The sequence below is a fragment of the Balaenoptera ricei genome, chromosome 19 (assembly GCF_028023285.1).
Source record: "Balaenoptera ricei isolate mBalRic1 chromosome 19, mBalRic1.hap2, whole genome shotgun sequence".
Taxonomy (NCBI): Eukaryota; Metazoa; Chordata; class Mammalia; order Artiodactyla; family Balaenopteridae; genus Balaenoptera; species Balaenoptera ricei.
In genome coordinates, this window is record NC_082657.1 from 36,778,090 (window position 1) to 36,805,571 (window position 27,482).

At 42.5% G+C, this 27,482-nt stretch overlaps 1 protein-coding gene across 3 annotated transcripts in view; it reads left to right on the forward strand.

Annotated features, from left to right (window-relative positions):
- The first annotated feature begins 1,968 nt into the window (after positions 1 to 1,968).
- CCDC113 (coiled-coil domain containing 113) overlaps positions 1,969 to 27,482 on the forward strand; it is a 37,086-nt gene continuing 11,572 nt past the window's right edge. For 2 of the 3 annotated variants that reach the window (XR_009498982.1, XM_059904285.1), the window contains exons 1-7: positions 1,969 to 2,147; positions 4,310 to 4,436; positions 5,418 to 5,579; positions 8,136 to 8,291; positions 9,264 to 9,344; positions 11,700 to 11,855; positions 16,309 to 16,416. Coding sequence is in view for 2 of the 3 variants with exons in the window: in XM_059904285.1 (XP_059760268.1) it covers positions 2,047 to 2,147; positions 4,310 to 4,436; positions 5,418 to 5,579; positions 8,136 to 8,291; positions 9,264 to 9,344; positions 11,700 to 11,855; positions 16,309 to 16,416 (891 nt within the window). In the remaining variant the exon portion in view is untranslated. The remainder of the gene's footprint in view (positions 2,148 to 4,309; positions 4,437 to 5,417; positions 5,580 to 8,135; positions 8,292 to 9,263; positions 9,345 to 11,699; positions 11,856 to 16,308; positions 16,417 to 27,482) is intronic. The other variant, XM_059904286.1, reaches the window with a different exon arrangement.

Genomic DNA, 27,482 nt, shown 5'->3' on the forward strand with positions numbered 1-27,482 from the left:
AAATCTACTATGGACTGATGGGAAACCCGGGCAGTGGCTCTTAAAGATGGAGGAGGTGCTGGGTTTCCCATCTTGGCATCCTACTTTCCAAACTCCTTCTTTCTCTTACTCCATCCCACTTGAGCCCGAGAGGAAGCTTGCAAGATGCACAGGGCAGTCACTTAAAATGTGTCATCCTCATTTCACAGAGGTAGAAATGGAGGGGCAAAAGCATTGAGTGACTTATCGAAGTCAAGCGGCCAGTAGCCAAGTCAGGGCTGGAACTCTGGGCCACTAAAACACTCTGTGCTCCTCGCTCTCCCACCTCTAAGGCACCCTTTCCCCCACTTCTTTTAGATACCTGGCACTACCTCCCTGGGCCTGTCCAACTTTATGACTTGGTGGTTCCAACAGAACCCAGCTCATGGTGGGCATGACTGGATACATAGTCAAGTATTCTGTCTCTACCAGGGTCTAGTAACAGGCCAGGAGCTGTTTCTCAGAAGGTGTGAAAATTCCTGCCGTGGATTGCATGGTCGGTCTTGTTCCAAAATCCCAGGTCCTGCACTGTTATTCTCCTACTGGATCTTGCTTTAAGCTTCACGCTTTTCCCACCACTAATACCTCCAACACCATAAGGCCTGCTGTATCACATAGCCCAACTGACAGGGCTATTGGCACCATAGCCGGACCTGCTGCAGAGCCCTTTCTTGCTTTGAGCCCTCTTGGGGCTGGCACCCATTTGTACCACATGGTATATGAGCATATTAAGCATTGCTCCCTGAGCCCATCCCAAGAGGCCTACCAGCAGAGAGAAGGTGGTGGCAGGGCTCAGTCTCTCTGCTATCCTCTCTAGTAAGTCCACTCTGGCCCTAAAATTGTGCATCCTAAGCAGCAAAACAGAAGTCCTTCTTTGGACTTCAGTGACTATGTGTTGATGCTAACACATGTCTCTTGCGGGGTGGTGGGGGTCAGGGAGTGGCCGACCCTCATTCTAAGCATTTTATCACAGCTTGCTTTCTAACCGCATCCAGGCCCACCATCCCTCAAAGAAGTCTGCCCATCCTGCCCTCTGTCCTCTTCCATCCTGTTGGGAGCAGACAGACAGCAACCCTGCTGCCTGGCAGATCCTTGTCTGGAGGCACATGGGTGTAGGAGTCAACAGCATGGACTCGAGTTTAGCTGGAGGGTGACTCCATTCCTGGGTGGCCACTCATCTAAACTACTATATTCCTCAGTTTCCTGATCTGTAAGAGGAAGACAATAGTACCAGTTTCATAAGACTGTTTTGAGAATTAAATGAGTTGATGACTATAAAACGGTGTGAGGCACAACGCTTGCCACCATCATCACTCCAGGTTGCAACAGCTGGTTTAGGGGCCATCTCCTCATTTAACTAGAAGCCCCTTGAGGGCCGGAAATGGTCTGCTCCATACAGTACCCCAGGATACTCAGGACATAATACATTATCACTATTTAGAAATGTCTCTTGAATTTATACCCATTTAATAATCAGCCAAGTTTTTTCCTTCCAGGAATACAGGTTATTAGTATCCGAGAGAAACTGCAGTGAGTATGTATGAAGTGCCAGGTGTCGAACAGAGTAGAGGCCTCACAGTGAGGTGCAAGAAGCAAGACACTCTGACAAATCGAATGAACTTTCTGGGTCTTAGTTTCCCAGTTTGGAAAAAGAGAAGAATAGATACTATTACAAGGTTGCTGCAAGGATTTTCATAAACCATGCTTAACACGGTGCCAAGGGCATAGTAAGTGCTGAGCAAACAGTAGCTGTTATTATCATCATTTTAAGAATTATTGTTGAAAAAGTGAACGGTGAATGCACTTACGCGTGTAGCCAAGGCCAGTAAACTCGCTCTGGTCAGCGCGGCGCTGGGCGGGAGCGCTGGGCGGGGCCTCCGAAGCCCCGCCCCTCCACGCACGCGTCAGGTCGCCGTGGCAACGCACTGCTAGGTCGCAGCCAGAGTGACGCGTGGCCGCTAGCCCCACGGCGCTCTCGGCCACACTCGGCATTGACAAGGGGCTTTGACAAGGGTAGCTTCGGCAGTGATGACGGACGAGGACTCTGAGACTTCTGCCAGCGAGGCGCAAGCCCAGGATGAGAGCGAGCTGCCTGTTATCCAGCTGTGTGGGCTGGTGGAAGAGCTCAGGTACCAGCCTGCCGGCTTCTGGGGGCGGTCCCTCCTCAGCGTGTGGGCTCGGAGCTTGGTCCAGCACGGAATGCTCCAAGTCCGCCTTGAACACTGAGGAAACTGAGACCCCCAAAGTGGGGAAGGCGCTTACCTTTGCTCTTTATTCCCGTGTTTCCACTGCCATGGCGCTAACAAGCCACTGATGGAGCCAAAAAAAGAAGGTGGTGCGAAGCCCAGAGGGTAATTGGTGAAGCCAGAGCTTCAGCCTGGTGGGTCTGTCTGGTGCCACACTGTGTGCTTAGCCGCTCCTCTACTGTGCGGCGGCAGCTTGGACCAGGTGACCTCTAAGCCCCTTTCCAATGCTAACATTCTATGCTAAAATTAATGTGGCAGCAGATAGAAAGGAGGCTATTGAGATGTTTTTAGTATGAAGCAGCTTATATCTGAACCTGAGTATAAGCATGGAGGTGGACAGCAAAGAAGGACTAGCTCAATATTCTGTATTTTTAGCAGTCTGTTTTAATATCTACTATAGCAAGTAAATTGGATGTCAAGATTCCATGATGTAGTTGAGGTTAATTGTACAACTTACTGGTCTCATACAGAATATCCTGGCCTGGCAGCTGAATAGGTGTTACTTCAATATATTTTTAAATAGTTTAGGTCAGAATTGAGGTATTATTGCTAAAATAGCTACAGTCTTTTGAGTGCTTATTATGTGCCAAGTATTTTGCATATATGACCTTATAGAATGGCACATAACCCTAGAAAGTTGGTGAGGAAACAGACCCAAAAGTTAAGTCACTTTCCTACAGTCACACAGCTAGTCAGTGGTAGTGCTAAGATTAAGACTCAGGTGTAACTCCCCAGCCTACACTGGGAACATGTCATATGCTGAAAAAGAAAGATGCTTTGATATATTGGGCTTTTCTGTTGAGCCTTTCCCACTAATCTTAAAATTCAGCCAAACAGGATTTTCAGCTCAATAAACAGATATTCAGCTCAATAATGTATGCAAATATCAGAGCTGTTCTCTCTCATATATACATTTACATACATATGTGTGTATTATACACACTCATATAGAACATACATGTATGTTATATAAGTTAAAAGGGTCATAGTCTTGGCATATACAGAATAAGCTAGGTTTATTATCTCTAGTTGTTTAAAAACCATCTATTCAAAGCTTTTCCACCATTTATAATAGACTTCTAGTGGATACTTCATCCACTGCGTGCTGGAAATGAAAGAGCTGAGAAATATAAACCAAAGGAAAAACCTCTGAAGATTGTGGATGTGTGTAATTTCAAGAATTCAGTAGTAATTCAGAAGGAAACTCACAAATGGGTTAGAAGATACTTGAAGAAGAAACTTGTAGCAATTTAAAATATATAGGCGTGTCTCATTTTATTGCATTTTGCTTTACTGCACTTTGCAGATACTGTGTTTTTTACAAAATGAAGGTTTGTGGCATCCCTGCATTGAGCAAGTCTATTGATGCCACTTTTTCCAACAGCATTTGCTCACTTCGTGTCTCTGTCACATTTTGGTAATTCTTGCAATATTTCAAACTTTTTCATTATTATTATATTTGCTATGGTGATGTGTGATCAGTGATTTTTTATGTTACTATTGCAAAAGGATTATGACTCACTGAAGGCTCAGATGATGGTTAGCATTTTTTTAGCAATAAAGTATTTTTAAAGTAAGGTATGTATTTTTTTTAGACATAATGCTGTTGCACACTTAGTAAACTACAGTATAATATAAACATAACTTTATATGCACTGGAAAACCAAAAACTTTATATGACTCACTGTATTGCAATATTTGCTTTGTTGAGGTGGTCTGGAACTGAACCTGGAATATCCCTAAGGTATGCCTGTAATCCCAGTGCTCTGAATTTTGTGGCTCCTTAGATGTATTTCAAAAATATATAGAATACTTAAATTGCATTTACTGTGTGCCAGACACTGTCCCAAAGTCTTTGCATTTCTTATCACAACTCTCAATGATAGGTGCTGTTATTATTCCCATTTTACAGATGAGGAAAGTGAGGCACCAAGAGGTTAATTATCTTGCAGAAGGTCATACAAAGCTAGTAAGTGTTAAATACTAGTTATTTGGGGTTTAAACTCCTATTGGTGGAACTTACTTAGGCACCCTCTGTCTTGCAGCTACGGAAACTCTGCTCTCAAAACTGAGACAGAGATGTTTGAAAAATATTACAATAAATTGGAGCCCAGGGACCAGCGACCTCCACGATTATCAGAAATGAAAATATCAGGAGCAGAAATTGCACAGGTACGCAAGAGAGATCTAAGAATTCTTTTATTCTGTTTGTCCCTTTAGATGCAAGTGGTGTTTGTTATCCATTTTTGGTGTTCCCTCTTGGCCAAGTGGCATATGACTTTCTCACTGTTCTACTTTTGATTCTTCCTTCCCCTCCAAGGTTTCTCTTTCAAATGAGTATGAGGGGAACCAGGTTCAACTCACAGTGGGTTGACTCTCACAGAATATCTTAGTTAATTTGAAATAACTCCCTTCATTTTGGTGACCCAAACGTGTACAAGGCCAGCCCAGCCACATACAGGAGTGAAGATGGGCCTGGTGTGGGCACTGGAGAGTTTCTCCCTCATCTAAAAGGGCCAGCCAGACAACCTGGTATTGCCAGAGCAGCTGATTTTTCAAGAGAAGCTGGAAATCTGGATTATTTTGGTAGAAGCCTCTGATTTTCAAATGTGGGTAATTAATTTCTTTTAAATTTAAAACTGTGTATAGGTCTATTTTTTTGAGGGCCAAACAATGTCATCTTCAGGTCCACACATTCCCTGGGCCACCTGCTTTTGACCTTGGCTTCAATGCCTAGGAAATCCAAAATTCTTGTCTTTTTGGTTTTTGCTGAACACCGTGGCCCCTGATGCAATTTCTCTTCTGTGTTCAGTTTGGGCAGCACTGAGCTCCAGGCTTTCCCTGACACTGACTTGAGTGCTAGTCTATAGCAGGTTCACGGTTTTCCCACCCTCAAGACACTTTCCCTCATTTACTTTCAGTTCATTGTCAAGCATAGGCCTTTGAAGTATTTGGCACGGTGACTTAGGTTGACTTGTGAAATGAACACCACCTCAGGCCTAATATCCAGAATCCTTTCACGTTGAATTGGTTCTCTCTGGATGTCATTCAGAGCGTTTTCTAGCAGACCTGAGTGGTCGTTTTGATGCCCACCTTAGGCTGCTTTATTGCCAATTCCTATTTGACAATGGCTTTGTTATTCTTGTGTTACAGTTACGAGGCAGGCGTAGATCCAAATCCCGCATAAGTCTAGAACGTGTAACAGGCCTCAGCGTGGACCAAAAATTCAAGCTTGTGCAAAAAGAGCTGGACGACACGAAGAGTGAAATAAGGCACATAAGGGCAAACGCCGAGAGGGACCTGCAGCATCACGAGGTATACCTTCCTGTAGGCTGTCCTCCCTGGGCTCCCCGTTTCCGCCTCAGCAAGAAGTACCTGTAATATGTTCATATAAGTGTTGGTGCTTTGAGAGAAACACAAGTAGGATAAGATAAATTGAGGACCTACCTTTAAGGAACTTACAACCTGCTTGAGGAGATATCAAATTTTAAACTCTTTAAGATGAAAAATTTCAAAATACACAAATGTAGAGAAGCTAGCACAGCGAACCCTTATGTATTCAACACCCACACGTAACAGTCATCAATGCATGGCCACTTTTGTTCCCTCCATATCCCTACCAACTTCCCCCTCGTAATAGGCCACTGGGCTATTATGAAGTGAATCTTAAACATATCATTTATCTGTAAATATTTCAATATATGTCTCTAAGATATGGATTCTTTAAAAAAAAACCCATAACCATAATAACCATAAATGCCCTTAAAAATTTATAATAATTCCTTACTAATACAAGGGGCTGGAGGTTTAAGTCAGTGAGTTGGGTGAAAAATCCCTTGTCACCCTCCATATGCAGTGTCCATGACCATGGTTCATGTCTTGTTGGAGACCACTGCAATCAGTTTTCCTCCAGAGAAGAAACATCGCTGTTAACTTGGTTGCCCATGGGATGAAGTTGTTGGCTTGCATTTGATAGCCGTGTTGTATGAAAAATAGATATTTCTGTTCTATTTCTAAATTTTTCCATTTCTAAATGGAGGCACACACAGAATCACACTCATTTCCTTGAAAGAGATGGATCAGTGGACTCATGTCTCCATTGATAGAATCATCTGTACTGCATAAACCTATCCTTTCCCTCTCTCCCTCTCTCCCTCCCTCCTGCCCTTTCCCTCTCTCCTTCTTTCTCTTCCCAAACATGCATCGTTGAATTCTAACATGTTAAAGGAGGTCAGGATGTGGTAGCTTTGTCCTGACATGCGAGACTGTGTGATTAAACATCACGGTGTGGGCTAGAGTGGTCAAAGAAGACTGTGTTGAGGAGGTGGGGCTGGACATAGGACTTGGCGTGGCCTTGAAGAATGGTGGCATTTGTTTAAGGAATAGGAAGACAAGGGCACCCTAGGTAAGGTGAATGACATGAACAAGGAAGTGGCGGTAGGAATGAACATGGCAAGTCAGGACCTTGAGGAGGCTGGTGTGATTAGAGAAGAGGGCGCTTTGGGGGCTATGGTAGGAAATCAGGTCGAGTAGGGCTGTGAGACCCTTGAAAGCCAAGCAGAGGGGCTTCTCCTTGATGTCTTAGAAATCAGGACCCCAGTGAGGATAACTGAGCAGAAGAGCGATGCGTAGGAAGCGGCATTTAAGGCGGATGCATGTTCTGGCCTGTGAAGATGATGGGGAGGGAGGAGGCTGGGGCCACACGCCGGCCGGAGAAGGAAGCTGCTTTTGCTCCTTGGTGCCCAGTGAAAAAGACTGAACAAGGATGATTTGCTCTGCAGCTACTCACTTCGTTCTTTAAAATAACGTATGTGTGTTTGTGTTTTCTTATTTAAAGACAGTCTCTGTTGTAGCAAAATTTAAACATACAGGTAAGCTAAAAGGGGAACATTTGAAAACATCCACAGTCTTACCACCTAAGACTTGTATTTGGCTCCTAGAGTTTATATTATTTTCTATGTGTGTATGAATTTCTTTATAAAAAGGTATCATATTATTTTGTAAACTATACTTTTCACTTAATAATGTCTTTCCATATCAATACATAGATTCATTTATAGCATCTTTTTTAAAATTACAGAGTGCTTCTTCGCCTCCCCACTAATCCATCTTTCCAGATATGACTGATTAATGTTTTGGCATATAGCCTTCCAGATATTTTTTATATATATGATATGATATTAATGTTATAATTTTTAATGGATAAATAATGTTTCAGATATGGAAATACATATTTCTGGAGATACTCAAGGCCCTGTTTTTTTTTGTTTTTTGTTTTTTTAAATCCACCCTCATCACCTCTTTTTTTTTTTTTTTAATTTATTTATGTTTGGCTACATTGGGTCTTCGTTGCTGCTCGCGGGCTTTCTCTAGTTGTGGCGAGCGGGGGCTACTCTTCGTTGCGGTGCGCGGGCTTCTCATTGCGGTGATTTCTCCTGTTGCGGAGCATGGGCTCTAGGTGTGCGGGCTTCAGTAGTTGTGGCTTGCGGGCTCTAGAGCGCAGGCTCAGTGGTTGTGGCACATGGGCTTAGTTGCTCCGCGGCATGTGGGATCTTCCTGAGCCAGGGCTCGTACCCGTGTCCCCTGCATTGGCAGGCAGATTCTTAACCACTGCACCAGCAGGGAAGTCCCAAGGCCCTGTTTTTGTTTGTTCTTCCCCTCTATATCGAGACTATAACTTTTTTGAGGCACGCTTTTAAATAATAATATTCGTATTGTCCAATTTGTATCTTAAGGCTATCTTTCTAAGACTAAGAAGAAACGTTATGCATTGGGACACAAATAGGTCACCCAATACATCTAGGTTTCCTTAGACGGCTATATCCTTGAGAAATTTTGTAAACTGTTCTCTCTTTGTGCTGGCTCCCCCAGGCTATCGTTGAGGAAGCTGAAATTCGGTGGACCGAAGTTCAGAGAGAAGTGCATGAGTTTGAAAAAGATATTCTAAAGACCATATCCAAGAAGAAAGGGAGTATTTTGGCCACTCAGAAAGTGATGAAGTACATTGAGGACATGAACCGCCGGAGGGTGAGTGGGCAGGAGGTTAGAGCTTAGAAGGGGAAATAGATTCATAGAACGATGACACAGAAGTGGCCCACGTGAGGCAGCCCCACTCCATTTGGTCCACCGTAAATGCTGCCCACATATGCAGATTTTTTTGTGTCCCTCACAGCATGTGTGTCTTAAAATGCAAGTTTATCAAGTCTAAAATCAATCAGGCAGGATGAATATTCATAGTATCTCAGACCGTATGTAAGTCCCCTACATACGAACCTTCAAGTTGCGAACTTTCAAAGATGTGAACGTGCGTTATAAACCTACAGTACAGTACTATACAGCTGATTGTGTTGGTTGGGTACCTAGGCTAACTTTGTTGGACTTACAAACAGATTGGACTTATGACCTTGCCTCGGAATGGAACTCGTTCGTATGTAGGGGACTTACTGTATTTTGCTGTTTGTTTCAAGATCTGATGTTATCTTGAGAAAGGTGTGAGTCTGTCTAGTCAGGTGACTACGTGGCATGCGACAAGTAAATCTTAATTTCTTTGAGTTCCATTATTGTAAGAATGAGACATAAAATGCTCCTTCTTTTCCAAAGGTTTTGTAGCATATCAAACTTTGGATCCTGGAGATAGGTAGAGTCACTAACTGTAACATGTTATATGTAATAAAAATTATGTAAATTACCAAGAGAATAATAGACCAAAGAATCATAAATCATTTTGTCAGTAAAGGCCCCTATACCTAAAGATATACCCAAGTTATCTTGAATTTAAAATCAATAGAAAATTTGTATGGAGCAGACCCAGTTTCCTCTGCTTCTTGGTCATGAGTAAAATACCATAGCAACACCAGCTTGAGTAGCCATAAAAGACTTAAAAATAGGTGACTGAATGTTAGGGCTCAAGGTTTAGTTTTGCAGCCCCAGACCTGCCAACTTTTCAAACCAACAGGGAAGAAGAAGAGCAATGGATTAAAATTTGCTTTTATTTTTTAGGATAATATGAAGGATAAATTATGTTTGAAAAATGTCTTTCTCAAAGTCCAGAGGAAAAAGATGCTTTTACAATTGAGGCAGGTATGTGGCTTTGTCTTTCTTTTTTTTAAGGTTACTGTGGTGGGTAGAACAACGTCTTCCCAAAGATGTCCACGTCCTAATTCCTGGAGTCTGTTACCTTACGTGGCATAAAGATCGTGCAGGTGTGATTAAGTCAAGGATCTTGAGATGGGGAGATTATCATACATTATCTGAGTGAGTCCAATGTAATCACAAGGGTCCTGATGAGAGGGAGGCAGGAGAATGAGAGTCAGAGAAGATGTGGTAATGGAAGCAGAGATCAGAGTGATGCACTTTTAAGATAGAGGAAGGGATTATGAACAAAGGATGCAGGCTACCTGCAGAAGCTGGAAAGGGCAAGGAAACAGATTCTCCTCTTGAGCCTCCAGAAGGAATGCAGCCCTGCCAACACCTTGATCTTAGTCCAAAGAACCATTTTGGACTTCTGACCTCATGAGCTATAAGATAATACATTTATGTTGTTTTAAACCCTTGAATTTGTGGTCATTTGTTACAGCAGCAACAGGAAACTAATACAGTTTCTGTGCTGGGAAATCTGTAGATGGAGTTGGCTTGAATTTAAAAGACCCTCATGACATACTTATTGACCCTTTTGGGGAATGTGGCCTGGGTGGCACAGTTAGTAGTATGCCTTGGTAAGTCTTTGAACAGCTGACCTTAAAGGCTCCTGATTAAAGGTGGTAAGGCAGACATGGCACAGGGCCTCTAGAATGTGGTTACATAGCTCCATCCTCTTTTAGTTCAATATTTTTGTTATTAACTCATTATATGGGCGCTGATGGCATGTGCATCAGAGGTGGCCACTGACAGTGACACAGAGTTGGGCAGGAGAATTAAGATGTCTGGGAATTATTGCTTGATTGACTTGGGATCCCAAAGGCTCAACAGGCTGGGACAACTTTAACACACGAAGTGACTAAGGACAAACGTAAGGTCCTCCACTTTGATCCCCCCAAATATCTGCACAGGTGCTGGGTGGCTTAGTCATGGAGAAGCTGATAAAGTCCGCTCAGCTGGGGGCGTTGCTGCAGCCTAGGCTGCACTCCACAGTGCCCTCCAAAAAAGGGTGGTCTCACTGCACTCCTGGAGCACTGTGTCTCAGGGAGAGTGCCACACTTGAAAGAATCTGTAAACTAGAGTCCACGTAGGAGAGGGAATGGAGAGCAAGGGGAGAGAAAGCACGTCAGCGGACCTGCAACTGACGGGGCCAAGGAGGAGGAGCCCACAAGAGCCATGGCTGCTGTCTCCAAGTGCTCTGGCCGCTGCGGGGAAGAGAACATACTGCTTGGGAGGGCCCCCAGGGTGGAGTTGGGTTGGGGTGAAAGTGTCAGCCAAGGAGAATTGAGTTTAGTGTAAGAAAGAACGTGGCCCCAGCTGAGCTGCCTCCTGATACTGAGTTCCTAGTTCTCTGGGCTTCATGCAAGCTCAGGCATCCCGAAGCGTGAGAGGGGAAGCAGATGGATGACCTTTAACCTAAAAGCCATTGCTACACAGAGATGACACTGATGTGGTCCTGCCCTCGCAGGCTCACAGGCTAGCAGGGAGTGGTGATGGTGAGAAAAGGCATGGACGCATAACTGCCATACAGAGGAAACAGTGACAGGGACCAGGAGCCACAGCCTCAGGAGGCTGCGTGGAGGGAGGGATTACCCTCTGGTGTGGAAGGTGGGTTGGGAACATTTGAGCTAGAGGGTGGGTCAGTTGGGGCTTAAGGAAATTGTTCTGTTGTTTTGGGGGAAAGGGAAGAAGATGCCTTCTAAGAGGTAGTACAGCGTGAGTAGCACGTGGGGATGGAGAACAGTCCTGAGTTTGGCTCTTGTGTACCACAAATGTAAGATGGCACAGACCTGGTGGGGCAGGTAAGGTGGGACCAGGGCTGGGGAGCAAACCCAGTGCACTGATACACCCCCCATGCAGAAATGTCATGGGTTCAAAGGAAGGGTGTTTATGGGCTGCTTGTCCTGGGTTTTCCAGGTTAAAAACAACTTTTAAATGGTCTTTCTTCCTACACAGCCCTGTTTAGGCACCACTTCCTGGGGAAAGCCTCCCCTGACCCAGCCTTCCATTCTCTTCTGGCCTGGCTGAGGGGCTTCTGTTTGCCCTCTGCCCCTGTGTGTCCCACTATACCATGCTATGACCTGTCTGTGAACTGTCACTGAGTATGGGAGTATCATATTTACTCAGATCTCTATCCCTGGTGCCTAACACCATGCCTGGCACCAAGCAGATCCCCAATCCAAGTTTGTTGAATGACTGAATGATGACTGACTTCCAAAAGCTTGCTAGGAATTGCAAGGTGCAAGCCATACATTCAGAAGTCACAACCTCACATCATTTCTTCTGTCTGAGCTGTAGAAGGAAGAGGTGGGAGAGGCCCTCCACGATGTTGACTTTCAGCAGCTGAAGATTGAGAATGCTCAGTTTTTAGAGACAATTGAAGCAAGGAATCAAGAACTGATCCAGCTGAAGCTGGTATCCGGAAACACCCTGCAGATCCTTAACGCATACAAAGTAAGGTCCGCGCCAGTCCCCGGGGCTTCCTGTGCCTACCTTTCCGGCCACAGAGAGGTACTAGGGCACCACTGTGGTTTCACTGAGAGCCTAGGCGTCCTTCACTCCCCTGTTGCTCTCTGATTTCTCCCGACGAAGCCATGTCTCCTAAAATACTCCACATGTCCCCACAATCCTGGCTGCGCATTAGAACCATCCAAGGAGCCTTTTGTTTTTTTAAAGATTAGACAGACACTCTAGTCCAACCCTGACCAATTGAATTAGGGGGTGAGGGCCGTGCATCTTTTTTTTTTTTTTTTTTTCTTAACTCCCAGATGATTTTTATGCACAGTGAGTTTTGGTAACCAGCCACATTTAGGGCCCTGTTTAATTTAGTGTGTAATAAGCACTTCCTTGCTTAAAACCCTGCAAAGGAAATCATCTTAGCTATAAATCAGAAAACTACTAAATAATTCCTCATCCACACAGAACCCTTTTTGTAGAGAAAGAGGCACTATTGATAATTAAGCAGAAACTGTGGGCATGAACATGGCCTGTCCCCGGCAGACCAGGCTGCCTGGTCACCCTGCTGGCAACTGTCTGATGCAACAGTCAGCTAACTGTGGGCCCGTGTGTCCTGCCCACTGGTCTGGGAGCTAAGGATGGTTTTTACAGAAGAACATTTGCAACTGATTTGATAGAGAACACTCCCTTTGAAACCCAATTAAGCAAAATTGATTTCTCCCCGAGAAATTTCATTCTTCTCAATAGTAGACCTGCATTCCAAAATATTATACTTAATTATTTTATTTTGAATTTTATCAATAAAACATTTGTGGAAATTTGTTTTTTCTCTTGTTAGTGTAGGTAATTACACAATATGCTCAATTTTGCCCCTTGGCCTGCAAAGCCTAAAGTATTTACTATCTGGCCTTTTACAGAGCAAGGTTGCTGACCCCTGGCCTAGTGTCTAGGTGGCAAGAGCGGCCACGGGCTTAGGTAGCTCACAGGTAAGCTTCATTTGGCCCACACAGTGTCTTTTAAAAATGTGAATTGGAATGTGTTTAGACTAGGTTTATATTTGTCCAGCGTTTTCCTTTTACAAATGAAAAACCTGAGGCCGAAAGAGGCAGAGTAATTGCTGGATTCAAGCAACATGTTTGTGACAGAGCTTGGACTCCTAGTCCAGTGCGTGTCCCACCTCACCCAACTGCCTTCCCCTGGCATAATGTGTGTAGACAAGGCCGTGCTCACATTCTGAAATTCATGTATCCAACTGGAGAGCCTCGAGGTGCGTGGTTACATCCCATTGGACCTTGATCTTATCCTGAGAAATCAACTGAGTGGCACAGGGCCAGTCTGGTCTTGTGGGGAAAAGCCAGGGCTTTGCAGTGGAGCTACTGGTTTATAAAATGCAACAGCTAGGTCCAGGTCTCGAGCTCCTTAGGACATCTAAATGCACAGTGCCTATTGATTGTGACACCCAAGCAACGGCAACACAGGCCACGGTGGGCAGAATGGGAGCCATTCTGGTCAGAATCCCAGGGGCCAGGGTGCCTGTAGGCCTGTTTAGAATAATAGCAAGCAGATGGTGGAGCTGGGAGGAGATGCCTGCTGGAGTCCTAAGGTGACACAGCAAGGGGCTGAGAGAGAAGCAGGCTCACATTTCTGTGTCTCAGTTCTCAGGCCTCCTGGGGGAAACGGGGCCCAGCACCTGTGGGTTGTAGAGTCCAGCCTCACCTGGATTTGAATGGGGACTCTACTGGGGACTATGGGCCGATGCGTCACCTCTCAGAAGCAGGTTTTTGTGACTTACCACCAGGACAGACCTCCGGCTGGTCTGTGATGTGTCCCCAGCCCTGAGGACAGTGCCTGGCCAAAGCAGGTGCTCAGCATGTATTGTCAAAAACTGCTAAAAATTCAGATGTATGTCTAGGGGATGGAGGGGTGGCAGGAGGGATCACTTACATATAAATGTCAAACACCCAAGTATGAGACCTCATTAAAAATATATAGAATAATTTTCCTCTATTACCAAATGTACTGAGTACCTACGACATGCCAGGCACAGGGCAAAGTGCTGAGGGTACAGCTGTGAAGGAGACAGACATGATCTCTTCTCTTCTATGAGTTTTATGAGTGGGTCTCAGTCAAGGGGGCCCCTTTTTCTCTGCTGTGCCTTCAAGCCCTGCCTGATGGAGGCTGATAGAATATAAGCACGTGACTACAACTTTGAGGTGTCGCTTTTAACTGACTGTAAACTAGTGATCCGTGTATAAACTAGTGGTGCCTTGTGGTAGATAGAATTCCAAGATATCCCCCAAGACTCCCCACCCCCTGGTAAATTCACCCTGCACAATGCCCAGGGCTCTGTATGACGGATTCTGTTATTAGGTTCCATTCTGCTCTATGATTAGGTTAGATTAGAGGGCATCCTTGACCTTGAGATGAGGATATTATCCCAGTGGGTCTGACCTAATCACATGAGCCCTTTGAAAGTAGAGAGTTTTCTCTGGATGAGGAAGGCAGAGATTTGAAGCATGAAGGGAATTCTCTGGATGAGAAGTTCTCCATTGCTGGCTCGAAGATAGAGGGACCACATGGAAGGGGTCTGAGGGCGGCCTCCAGGAACCGAGGGCCACCTCCTGCTGAGAGCCAGAAAGAAAATGGAGAGCTCGGTCTTACAACTTCAAGGAAATGCTTCCCACCAACAACCTGTGAGCTTGGCAAGGACCCCAGGTCCAGATAAGACCTAGCCCTGGCCAACACGGTGGGTCGCTCCCTGGGCAGAGAATCCAGCCACACTGTGCTTGAACTTCTGATCTATAGAAACTGTGAGATAATAAATGTGTGTTACTTTAAGCCACAAAATTTGTGATAATTTGTTACACAGCAACAGAAAGCTAACATGCCTTCTCAGAAGTAGCTGCCTGCATGACCATCATCCTGCCCAGGATCCCAAATTACTCTCATTACACCTCCTTGACGGCCCCGCCCCAGCAGAGCCAGGGGCTGCCTCGAGCTTCCGTTCTTTCCTGCCCTGTGTCTCTAACTGTCTCTTTAAGTTGTCGGGTGAATGACTGTTTTCCCTCTGCTCTCCTTTTCTCCCAGCTGACTGGCTGGTGTGCAGTGAAGTCCTGTCCTGCCTTCCCTTCCCCACCGCTGACCCCCTCAGCCTGGCCTCTTACCCACTTTTGCTTTCCTCAGAAGAGCAACTTCATGCAAGATGTGGAACAGGAAATGAGCCTTGAAGAAGGGATTGGAGAGGAGAGGAATGGGGAGGGAGGTGGCCCCAGGTGCTCTAAGTTCCCCCAGGCAGGTGGCTCCAGGCTTTTCTGCCAGGTCTAAGATTTGATACCTTCGGGCATTGCCCCAGTACCCTCCTCTCCCTGGCTCCTTTTGGACCCTCCTCTCCCAAGGCTCTTTCCTTAGCTTGAAATGTTCTTCCCACCCCTCTTACCTAGACATACTTGACTTCACCTCTCTTCTTCCAGCATCCCTTCCCCCAGGGAAACCTTCGAGACCAGTGCCCATGCATTCTTGGTTCTTGGCACAGTTGCAGTTTCGCATTTCTTCTTGCACCTCCGTCAGGGCTGTGAGCCGGCCTCTTGGTGGCCTGGCCTAGGTTGTTTTGCCGACCAGCGCCTGGGTGGGTTCTCAGGGTTTGTTGGCCAGCCCCCTGGAGCCACTGGCTTCTGTCCCTCGGCCCCCTCCTCCTCAGCCAAGCAGAGCACATCCCAACTCCTCCAGGCTGACTCTTCACCACTAGGAGATAGAGGTCCAAAGGGGGCAAACCTAAGAAGCAGGGGCCAGGGAGGAGCTGGTGAGGGGCGGCAGCACAAGATGCGGCAGGAAGCTGTGGAGCAGCTCCTGCAGGATCTCTCCAGCACCAGCAGGCCCGGTCCTGATAGGCTTTGGAGACAGTGGTGCAGTCCATGCGCTGTGAAATCATGCTGCCTGGGATCAAACCTGGCTCCCCCTTGCCTCTGTGACCCTGGGGAAGTTGTTTCACCTCCCTGAAAGTCAGCTTCCTCACCTGTACCGTGGGCTCACAGTAGCATCCACCTCTTCATCCAAGTGAGGTAGTGATGGCGGCCGTCTGCCGTGGGTTCTCCATGTGTCAGGCACTGTGCTCAACACTTTACCAGGTTTGCCTCCCTTAAGCCTTTCTACAACCCTACAAGGCAACTAGCCCTAGTTTAGAGAGGTTCTCTTAATAAGTGGTGGGGTGGGATTTGGGTCCAGGTGTATCTGGCTACTTTGCAGGTGAGGACAAGCCTCCCAAGGTCCTCTCCTCCCCTGCCACTTAGACACCAGGATTCTGAAAATCTGGGCAGCCATGAGAAGGGCAGGCCCAAGTTCCTGGTTGATCCTGCTATTCTCCTGCTTAATAAAGAGCTGTTTGTCTGTCTATTCTTCCTATAGTTCTAAGCAATCATCTTTGCTCAAGACTTGCTGTGTTGTTATATTTCAGAGCAAGCTACACCGAGCCATGGAAATGTCCCTCAATCTGGACAAAGAGTTCTTGTTGAGAAAAGAGTTACTCGAAAAAGTTGAAAAAGAAACCCTGCAAGTAGAGGAGGTAGGAGAGGCTAAAACATACTGTTTCTGGTGTTTTCCTCCCTCTGTCTTACAAGGGCTCGGGTCAGCATTCACCAAGATCTAGGCCACCTTGATTTTTGTCTAGAAAAGCCTAGATCATAAAAACCAAAATAGCTCTGGGCCATCAGATGAGAAAGTGGCCCCTGGAGGCTCCAGTCCATGGTGTTGCATTTTACTGCCGGGTTAGAATCTAGTGTCAGAAATCATGAAATCATCTAGAAACTACAGAGTCCAAATGACTCTCAAGAATTCCTTAAGTGACCCATAAGGTAGCAAATTCAAAGTGTAGTGTATTCAATCTGGCAAAAAAAATGTATGATGCATGTAATAATGTAACTGATATGAGAAAAAGAACACATGGCAAAATATAACTTTCTGTGTAAAGGAGAGAAAGCTCTTTAAACATGGAGCTCTCACTCGGTACGGCAGATGCTCAGATGGCAGACCTGTGACCTCTGTCCCAGGCCCACTCCAGGGCCTGTGGTCACCATGTGAAAATGTGTGGTATCATCTGAACTCCCAACATCTGCATTGGGATTGAGTTCTCTCATTATTTTGTTGAACACATAGAGTTGAACTTCCACCAGTTACACGCACCTAGGATATGACTCAAAGGAGACTTTGGGGGCAAGGTGATGGAAAATGAGCCCTGGACTTGCATTCAGAAGGCCTGGCATCAGGTTTGTGTTGCCAGTCTCTAGCCTTGAGCAAGCCTTTGAATTAGACAGAACTGTTTCCACGTCTGTGAAAAAGACGTCACAGCCCTTGTTGTGGTAATCAGATAGGACGATGCTTTGTCAACCTCTTAAAGCCATTATTTCAGTTATTACTATCATTGCCTTGAATGAGCCTGAAGTGTCCCCAGCAGCGTGTGTGGCCCCAAATCTGCCTAGAGTGGGCCAAAAGCCACAGGATTACTACATCTGACTCAGTTTTGCCATGGCATCCACATCATATCCTTGAAGGAGAACCAGTACCCTTTGCAAAAAAGTCAGTCTCGCTGCAGAGTGGCCATTAACAAAGGTGAAGCAAAAGTCTGTGTGCTCTCTCCATGCAGAATTCCTGTGGTACTTCTTTGTTTGGGTTGATATTTATTAGATTACAAGTAAAACATGAAATCAATTTTTAAAAGCCCAGCATTCACTACTTAGTATATTTTCATTTTCTTAACTTTTTAAAAAACAGCTTTATTGGGATATAATTCATATATCAAACAATTTACCAATTTAAAGTGTACGTTTGAGTGGTTTATAGTATATTCACAGAGTTGTGTAACAATCAGCATAATTATTTTAGAACATTTTCATCACCTCAGAAAGAAACCCCGGACCAATTAGAAATCCTCCATTTCACCTCACCTCATTCCCACCCTCCAGCCATAGGTGACTACTAATCAGCTTTCTGTCTCTGTGAATTTGCCTTTTGTCAACCTTTCATATAAAAGGGATCATACATTGTGACCCTTTAACTTTAATAATATTTTCAAGATTCATGTTGTAGCATGTATCAGTACTTGTTTCTTTTTATGGCTGAATAATGTTTCCTTGCATGTACCACATTTTGTTTAATCCATTCATCAGTTTGATCGATATTTGTATTGTTTTCGTTTTTTGGCTATTTTGAATAATGCTGCTGTGAACATTCATGTACAAGTTTTTGTGTGAATATATGTTTTCTTTTCTCTTGGACATATAGGTAACAGTGGAATTGTGGGTTATATATATGGTACCTCTAGGTTTAACATTTACAGAACTGCCAAACTCTTTTGCGAAGTGGCTGCACCATTTTACATTCCCATCAAAAATGTACGTGTGTGACATTCACAGTAAGATAGACAAGATGAAAAGGCAGAGGGCTGTGTACCAGATGAAGGAACAAGATAAAACCCCAGAAAAACAACTAAATGAAATGGAGATAGGCAATCTTCCAGAAAAAGAATTCAGAATAATGATAGTGAAGTTGATCCAGGACCTTGGAAAAAGAACGGAGGCAAAGATTGAGACGATGCAAGAAATGTTTAACAAAGATCTAGAAGAATTAAAGAACAGACAAACAGAGATGAACAATACAATAACTGAAATGAAAAATAAACTAGAAGGAATCAGTAGCAGAATAACTGAGGCAGAAGAACGCATAAGTGACCTGGAAGACAGAATGGTGGAATTCACTGCTGCACAACAGAATAAAGAAAAAAGAATGAAAAGAAATGAAGACAGCCTAAGAAACCTCTGGGACAACATTAAACACGACAACTTTTGCATTATAGGGGTCCCAAAAGGAGAAGAGAGAGAGAAAGGACCCAAGAAAATATTTGAAGAGATTATAGTCGAAAAATTCCCTAACATAGGAAAAGAAATAGCCACCCAAGTCCAGGAATCACAGAGAGTCCCATACAGGATAAACCCGAGGAGAAACACGCCGAGACACATAGTAATCAAATTGGCAAAAATTAAAGACAAAGAAAAATTATTGAAAGCATCAAGGGAAAAACAATAAATAACATACAAGGGAACTCCCATAAGGTTAACAGCTGATTTCTCAGCAGAAACTCTACAAGCCAGAAGGGAGTGGCATGATATACTTAAAGTGATGAAAGAGAAGAACCTACAACCAAGATTACTCTACCCAGCAAGGATCTCATTCAGATTCGATGGAGAAATCAAAAGCTTTACAGACAAGCAAAAGCTAAGAGAATTCAGCACCACCAAACCAGCTCTACAACAAATGCTAAAGGAACTTCTGTAAGTGGGAAACACAAGAGAAGAAAAGGGCCTACAAAAACAAACCCAAAACAATTAAGAAAATGGTCATAGGAGCATACATATCGATAATTACCTTAAACGTGAACGGATTAAATGCTCCAACCAAAAGACACAGGCTTGCTGAATGGATACAAAAACAAGACACATATATATGCTGTCTACAAGAGACCCACTTCACACCTAGGAACACATACAGACTGAAAGTGAGGGGATGGAAAACATATTCCATGCGAATGGAAATCAAAAGAAAGCTGGAGTAGCAATACTCATATCAGATAAAATAGACTTTAAAATAAAGAATAACACAAACACATGGAGGCTAAACAATATGTTACTAAATAACCAAGAGATCACTGAAGAAATCAAAGAGGAAATCAAAAAATACCTAGACACAAATGACAATGAAAACACGATGATCCAAAACTATGGGATGCAGCAAAAGCAGTTCTAAGAGGGAAGTTTACAGCTATACAAGCCTACCTCAAGAAACAAGAAAAATCTCAAATAAACAATCTAACGTTACACCTAAAGGAACTAGAGAAAGAAGAACAAACAAAACCCAAAGTTAGCAGAAGGAAAGAAATCACAAAGATCAGAGCAGAAATAAATGAAATAGAAACAAAGAAAACAATAGCAAAGATCAATAAAACTAAAACGTTGTTCTTTGAGAAGATAAACAAAATTGATAAACCATTAGCCAGACTCATCAAGAAAAAGAGGGAGAGGACTCAAATCAATAAAACTAGAAATGAAAAAGGAGAAGTTACAACAGACACCGCAGAAATACAAAGCATCCTAAGAGACTACTACAAGCAACTCTATGCCAATAAAATGGACAACCTGGAAGAAATGGACAAATTCTTAGAAAGGTATAACCTTCCAAGACTGAACCAGGAAGAAATAGAAAATATGAACAGACCAATCACAAGTAATGAAATTGAAACTGTGATTAGAAATCTTCCAGCAAACAAAAGTCCAGGACCAGATGGCTTCACAGGTGAATTCTATCAAACATTTAGAGAAGAGCTAACACCCATCCTTCTCAAACTCTTCCAAAAAACTGCAGAGGAGGGAACACTCCCAAACTCATTCTATGAGGCCACCATCACCCTGATACCAAAACCAGACAAAGATACTACAGAAAAAGAAAATTAGAGACCAATATCACTGATGAATATAGATGCAAAAGTCCTCAACAAAATACTAGCAAACAGACTCCAACTACACATTAAAAGGATCATACACCATGATCAAGTGGGATTTATCCCAGGGATGCAAGGATTCTTCAATATACGCAAATCAATCAATGTGATACACCTTATTAACAGATTGAAGAAGAAAAACCATATGATCATCTCAATGGATGCAGAAAAAGCTTTTGACAAAATTCAACACCCATTTATGGTAAAAATTCTCCAGAAAGTGGGCATAGAGGGAACCTACCTCAACATAATAAAGGCCATATATGACAAACCCACAGCAAACATCATTCTCAATGGTGAAAAACTGAAAGCATTTCCTCTAAGATCAGGAACAAGACAAGGATGTCCACTCTCCCCACTATTATTCAACATAGTTTTGGAAGTCCTAGCCACGGCAATCAGAGAAGAAAAAGAAATAAAAGGAATCCAAATTGGAAAAGATGAAGTAAAACTCTCCCTGTTTGCAGATGACATGATACTATACATAGCGAATCCTAAAAATGCCACCAGAAAACTACTAGAGCTAATGAATGAATCTGGTAAAGTCACAGGATACAAAATTAATGCACAGAAATCTCTTGCATTCCTATACACTAATGATGAAAAATCTGAAAGAGAAATTAAGGAAACACTCCCATTTACTATTGCAACAAAAAGAATAAAACACCTAGGAATAAACCTACCTAGGGAGACAAAAGACCTGTATGCAGAAAACTATAAGGCACTGATGAAAGAAATTAAAGATGATACCAACAGATGGAGAGATATACCATATTCTTGGATTGGAAGAATCAGTATTGTGAAAATGACTATACTACCCAAAGCAATCTACAGATTCAATGCAATCCCTATCAAATTACCAATGGCATTTTTTATAGAACTAGAACAAAAAGTCTTAAAATTTGTATGGAGACACAAAAGACCCCGAATAGCCAAAGCAGTCTTGAGGGAAAAAAATGGAGCTGGAGGAATCAGACTCCCTGACTTCAGACTATACTACAAAGCTACAGTAATCAAGACAGTATGGTACTTGCACAAAAACAGAAATATAGATCAATGGAACAGGATAGAAAGCCCAGAGATAAACCCACGCACCTATGGTCAACTAATCTATGACAGAGGAGGCAAGGATATACAGTGGAGAAAAGACAGTCTCTTCAGTAAGTGGTGCTGGGAAAACTGGCCAGCTCCATGTAAAAGATTGAAATTAGAACACTCCCTAACACCATACACAAAAATAAACTCAAAATGGATTAGAGACATAAATGTAAGACTGGGCACTATAAAACTCTTAGAGGAAAACATAGGAAGAACACTCTTTGACATAAATCACAGCAAGATCTTTTTTGATCCACCTCCTAGAGTAATGGAAATAAAAATTAAAATAAACAAATGGGACCTAATGAAGCTTAAAAGCTTTTGTACAGCAAAAGAAACCATAAACAAGACGAAAAGACAACCCTCAGAATGGGAGAAAATATTTGCGAATGAAGCAACTGACAAAGGATTAATCTCCAAAATATACAAGCAGCTCATGCAGCTCAATATCAAAAAATCAAACAACCCAATCCAAAAATGGGCAGAAGACCTAAATAGACATGTCTCCAAAGAAGATATACAGATTGCCAACAAACACATGAAAGGATGCTCAACATCACTAATCATTAGAGAAATGCAAATCAAAACTACAGTGAGGTATCACCTCACACCAGTTAGAATTGGCATCATCAGAAAATCTACAAACAACAAATGCTGGAGAGGGTGTGGAGAAAAGGGAACCGTCTTGCACTGTTGGTGGGAATGTAAATTGATACAGCCACTATGGCGAACAGTATGGAAGTTCCTTAAAGAACTAAACACAGAATTACCATATGACCCAGCAATCCCACTACTGGGCATATACCCAGAGAAAACCATAATTCAAAAAGACATATGCACCCCAATGTTCATTGCAGCTCTATTTACAATAGCCAGGTCATGGAAGCAACCTAAATGCCCATCGACAGACGAATGGATAAAGAGGATGTGGTACATATATACAATAGAATGTTACTCAGCCATAAAAAGGAACGAAATTGGGTCATTTGTAGAGACGTGGATGCCTCTAGAGACTGTCATACAGAGTGAAGTAAGTCAGAAAGAGAAAAACAAATATCGTATATTAACACATATATGTGGAACCTAGAAAATGGTACAGATGAACCGGTTTGCAGAGCAGAAATTGAGACACAGAAGTAGAGAAAATACGTATGGACACCAAGGGGGGGAAGCGGCAGGGGGTGGGGGTTGTGGTGTGATGAATTGGGCGATTGGGATTGACATGTATACACTGACGTGTATAAAATGGATGACTAATAAGAAAAAAAAATGCATAAAAGTTGAGTGGAAATATAAAGAAAATTCCTAGAACTTAAAAAAAAAATGTACGTGTGAGGGTTTCAATTTCTGTACATCTTCACCAACACTTGTTATTTTCAGGTGTTTTTTTAATGCTGTCCTAGTGGGTGTGAAGTGGTATTTCATTGTGGTTTCGATTTGAATTTCCTTGATGACTGATGACATCAAGCATCTTTTCATATGCTTTTTGGCCACATGTCTGTCTTTTTTGCAGAAATGTCTATTCAAGGCCTTTGCCCAGGTTTTTTTTTAAATAAATTTATTTATTTTATTTATTTATTTTTGGCTGAGTTGGGTTTTTGTTGCTGCGTGAGGGCTTTCTCTAGTTGTGGCAAGCAGAGGATACTCTTCGTTGTGGTGCGTGGGCTTCTCATTGCAGTGGCTTCCCTTGTTGAGGAGCACAGGCTCTAGGTACACGGGCTTCAGTAGTTGTGGCGTGCAGGCTCAGTAGTTGTGGCTCACAGGCTCTAGAGCACAGGCTCAGTAGCTGTGGCTCACGGGCTTAGTTGCTCCACAGCATGTGGGATCTTCCCAGCCTAGTGCTTGAACCCATGTCCCCTGCATTGGCAGGTGGATTCTTAACCACTGTGCCACCAGGGAAGTCCCTCTTATGTCTTTTCTTAAGACTTTTATAGGTCTTAAATTTAGGTTATGATCCATTGTGAGTTACTTTGTAAATGGTGTGAGGAAGGGGTCCAAAAGCTGAAAGAAGAAAGAAGATGCAGTATGTTCATAGAATTTGCTACATTAACCTTCCTTTACCACTTGTGTGGTTCTCTTCACTTCTTCCTGTAGATTTGAGTTACCATCTGGTGTTATTTTCCTACTCAAATACAGCTTCATTTCAGCCTGCCTTTGTGCTATTATTGTCAAATATATTACATTTTATATGTTATAGGTCCAATATAAAATTATATACATATTATTTTATGAAAATGCTTTTTAAATCAGTTAAGAGAAGGAAAATATGCAATTATGCTGTTTTTTTATAATTACCTACATAATTACCTTTGTGCTATTTGTTTTCTTGGATATAGCCTTCTTCTACAGAAGTAAAGTGCTATTTTCATCACATCATATCAAGGGAGCATCCTGTCAACAAGACTTTTCATTGCTGATGTTAACCTTGATCACCTGGCTGAGATGGTGTTCCACAGGTTTCTCCACTGCACAGTTACTCTTTCCCACTTTTCAGACTTTACTCTTTGGAAGGAAGGTCCTGTGTGCAGGCCACGCTTAAAAAGTAGGGGTTATAAAGTTTTTTGGAATTCTTCTCTGTGAGAGATTTGTCAATTCTACCCCATTTGTTTATTTTAAAAATTATTTATTTATATCAGCATCAATTCATGAATATTAATTTTATATATTGGTTTATAATCTAACATTTATTTTGTTGCTTCCATTGCTCCAGTTGGCAATTGAGAGCTCTTTCAGTCAGGTTCTGTGTTCCTTTGGTATATCCCCATTTTTGTGGGTGGTGGTTGTTGTTGTTGTATGTGTGTGTGTTTTGTTTTGAGCACCTCTTTCCTTTCTGGAACTAGAAGATGCTCCAGGCCCTTCTTGTATATTTCCTACCCCAGTCCTAGAATTAGCCATTTCTCCAAGGAGTCCCGGGTCTTTTTATTTGATTAATATTGGAAACCAAGATCTGGGTGTGCTTGCTCATTGCTTTCTTGCATTTTTGAAAGATAGTTTTGCTAGATGTAAGATTCTTTGTTGACAGTTTTTGTTTTCCTTTCAGCACTTAGAATATGTCATCCCACTGCCTTTGGGCCTCCATTTTGTTTCTGATGAGAAGTCAGCTATTAATCTTATTGGGCTTCCCTTGTATGTGATGAATTGTTTTCTCTTGCTGCTTTCAATATATTCTCTTTGCCTTGTCAGTCAACATTTTGGGTACGAAGTATCTGGTCATGGATTTCTTTGCACTAATCCTCTTGGAGTTTGTTGAAGTTTGTGGATGTGTAAATGTTTTTCATCAAATGTGGGAAGTTTTAATGTGTGTTGGTGAACTTAGGGGTGTTCCACATTTCTCCAAGACTTTTCTTCTTTTTTCTCTGTGTTCTTCATATTGCATAATCTCTATCAACTTACCTTAAGTTAACTGATTATTTCTTCTCTTGGCTTAAATGTACTGTTGATCCCCTCTAGTGAATTTTTCATTCCAGTTGGAAAGACTCCAGATTTTCTATTTGGTTCTTCTTTTTATTTTTTAAATAATTTCTACCTCTTTATTGATATTCTCTGATAAGACACTATCATCATATATTCTTTTAATTCTTTAAACATGGTTTCCTTTAGTTTTTTTGAACATCTTTATAACAGTTGCTTTGAAGACTTCGCTAAGTCCACCATCTGGATTCTCCGAAAGGCAGTTTATGTTGCCTGCTTTTTTCCCTGTGTGGGTCACACTTCCTTGTTTCTTTCCTATCTCATAATTTTTGTTGAAAACTGAACTTTTTAGATAATATACTTTAGCATCACCAGATACTGATCTTGGTCTTGTCATTGTTTTTGCTTGTTGTGTAGTAATTTGGCTGGACTAATTCAGTAAAGTCTATTTCTCCTGCTGTTAGTAGCCTCTGATGTGGCTCCCCAGAGGGTACAGCCTTGATCATGGACACAATCTCCCTGACAACCAGGGTGATTTCAGCTTAGTTCTCTTTGACTCCTCCATCTTCCAGCTAAACTTCTGGCCAGTCTACCTCTATTGGTATCACACCTAGCTGTTAGCCTCTGTTAATTACTAGCTAATTGCTCTATTGCTTTAACACCCTGAGACGTGAATTGTTGCACATTCTGAACTAATTACAGTCAGGCCCTGTCACAGGGGCAAAGTGTTGCCAGTCATTGAGGCTTGCTCTAACCCCATAAGGCTCTTCTTAATTGTCTCTTTCTCTGGTTAAGTTAAACATCTAGCTAATCTACTTTTTGCTTGTTGCTACTAGTATGGAACTGTCAGATTGATCTTAATTGCTCACCCCAAAGATCTCCATTGTTTTCCACAAAGTCCTTAGCATGAACTCCCCACACTCTGATCCAAATAAAGTTCACCTTCTTAGGCAGCATTCCAGAGCTTTCTATTTTACAGCCTCTCCCCTTGGGCAAAATTTCTGCACCATTGCACTGGAGATGGGTGTGGGAACAGTGGCCTGTCTTTCCTGTAGTTTCACCTCTGCTCTACAAGTGGGGTGCTGCATAGGGACTGCAGTCCCGGGTCTTCTCAGCATATCCCTCGTAGCTAGTACCTATTTTTTAATGCTTTAATTCTTGCTACTTCATTATATTTTATCTTAGGTACTCTGTAATCATCATTCTCACAAGAGTGTCCACAGATTGTTCCAGGTACATTTTTAGGTCTCCCCACAGTTGTATGTCATGCTAGACCGATAATAGATATGCACTGAACACTTCCTGACAAATTTTTGTTGTATTCTGAAAACAAGTTGATAAAAAAATAATTTTACCGTGTTGCTTCAAACTGAATTAAAACAGCATTTCTCAAACCAGAAGGTGACAACCAGTCACCTGGGGATATTGTTAAAAGCAGATTCTGATTGGATAGGTATGGGTGGCCTGAGGCTTTGCATTTTCACCCAATTCCCAGGTGATGCCAGTGTCACAGCAAGGAATCAAAATACAATACTAGGTTAGGAAGATTCAACATCATAAAAAACGTTAGTTCTGTTTTAGTTGATCTGTGAAATAATAGTATTCCAATTAAAATAACAAGGAGATTTTTTAAAATATTTATTTGTTTGTTTATTACTTATTTTGGCTGCACCGGGTCTTAGTTGCAGCATGCGAGATCCTCAGTCATGGCATGCGGGATCTTTTTAGTCATGGCACATGGACTTCTTAGCTGCGGCATGCAGACTTTTTGGTTGCGGCACGTGGACTCTCAGTTGCGGCACGCAAACACCTAGTTGCAGAATGCACGTGGGATCTAGTTCCCTGACCAGGGATTGAACCCAGGCCTCCTGCATTGGGAGCGTGGAGTCCTACCCACTGGACCAACAGGGAAGTCCCACAAGGAGATTTTTTTAAAGGCTTAAATAAACTGACTCAAAAATTCTTTTGGAAAAATAAATAAGAATATCCACAAAGTTCTTAATAAGGAGGAGACTAGCCTTACTAGATACTGAAACATGTTATGAAGTTACAGTATTTAAAACAAGTCCATGAATAGACAGGAAGATAAAAGAAAAAAATGTAAGCCATATGATGAACTCCAATACAGACCATATATGATATGTATATGATCAAGTTTCTGATAGTTTTGATATTGATACATTTAGTTTATGATAAAGGTGACATTGCAATGAGAGACAACAGATTATTCAATAAATGATTTGCAATGACTCGGTAGCCATTTAGGAAAAAATTAATTTGGAACTATATGTAATAGCAAAATTAATCCAGGCGTATCAGAGATTTAAATGTTAACAATAAAACCATTAAAGTCCTGAACTTATATAGTGGGAACATTTTTATTGTAATCTTGGAATGTGGAAGACTTTTAAAATGTGAAACCTATAAACCATGAAATCAATGAAGTCAGCTATATAAAAATAAAAACTTTTCTGCATGGCAAAAACCATCATAAGTGAAGCCCAAAGATAAGTAACTGGAAAAATATTGTATTTAATATCACAAGGAGCTAATTTTCTTAAAAGATAAATGTC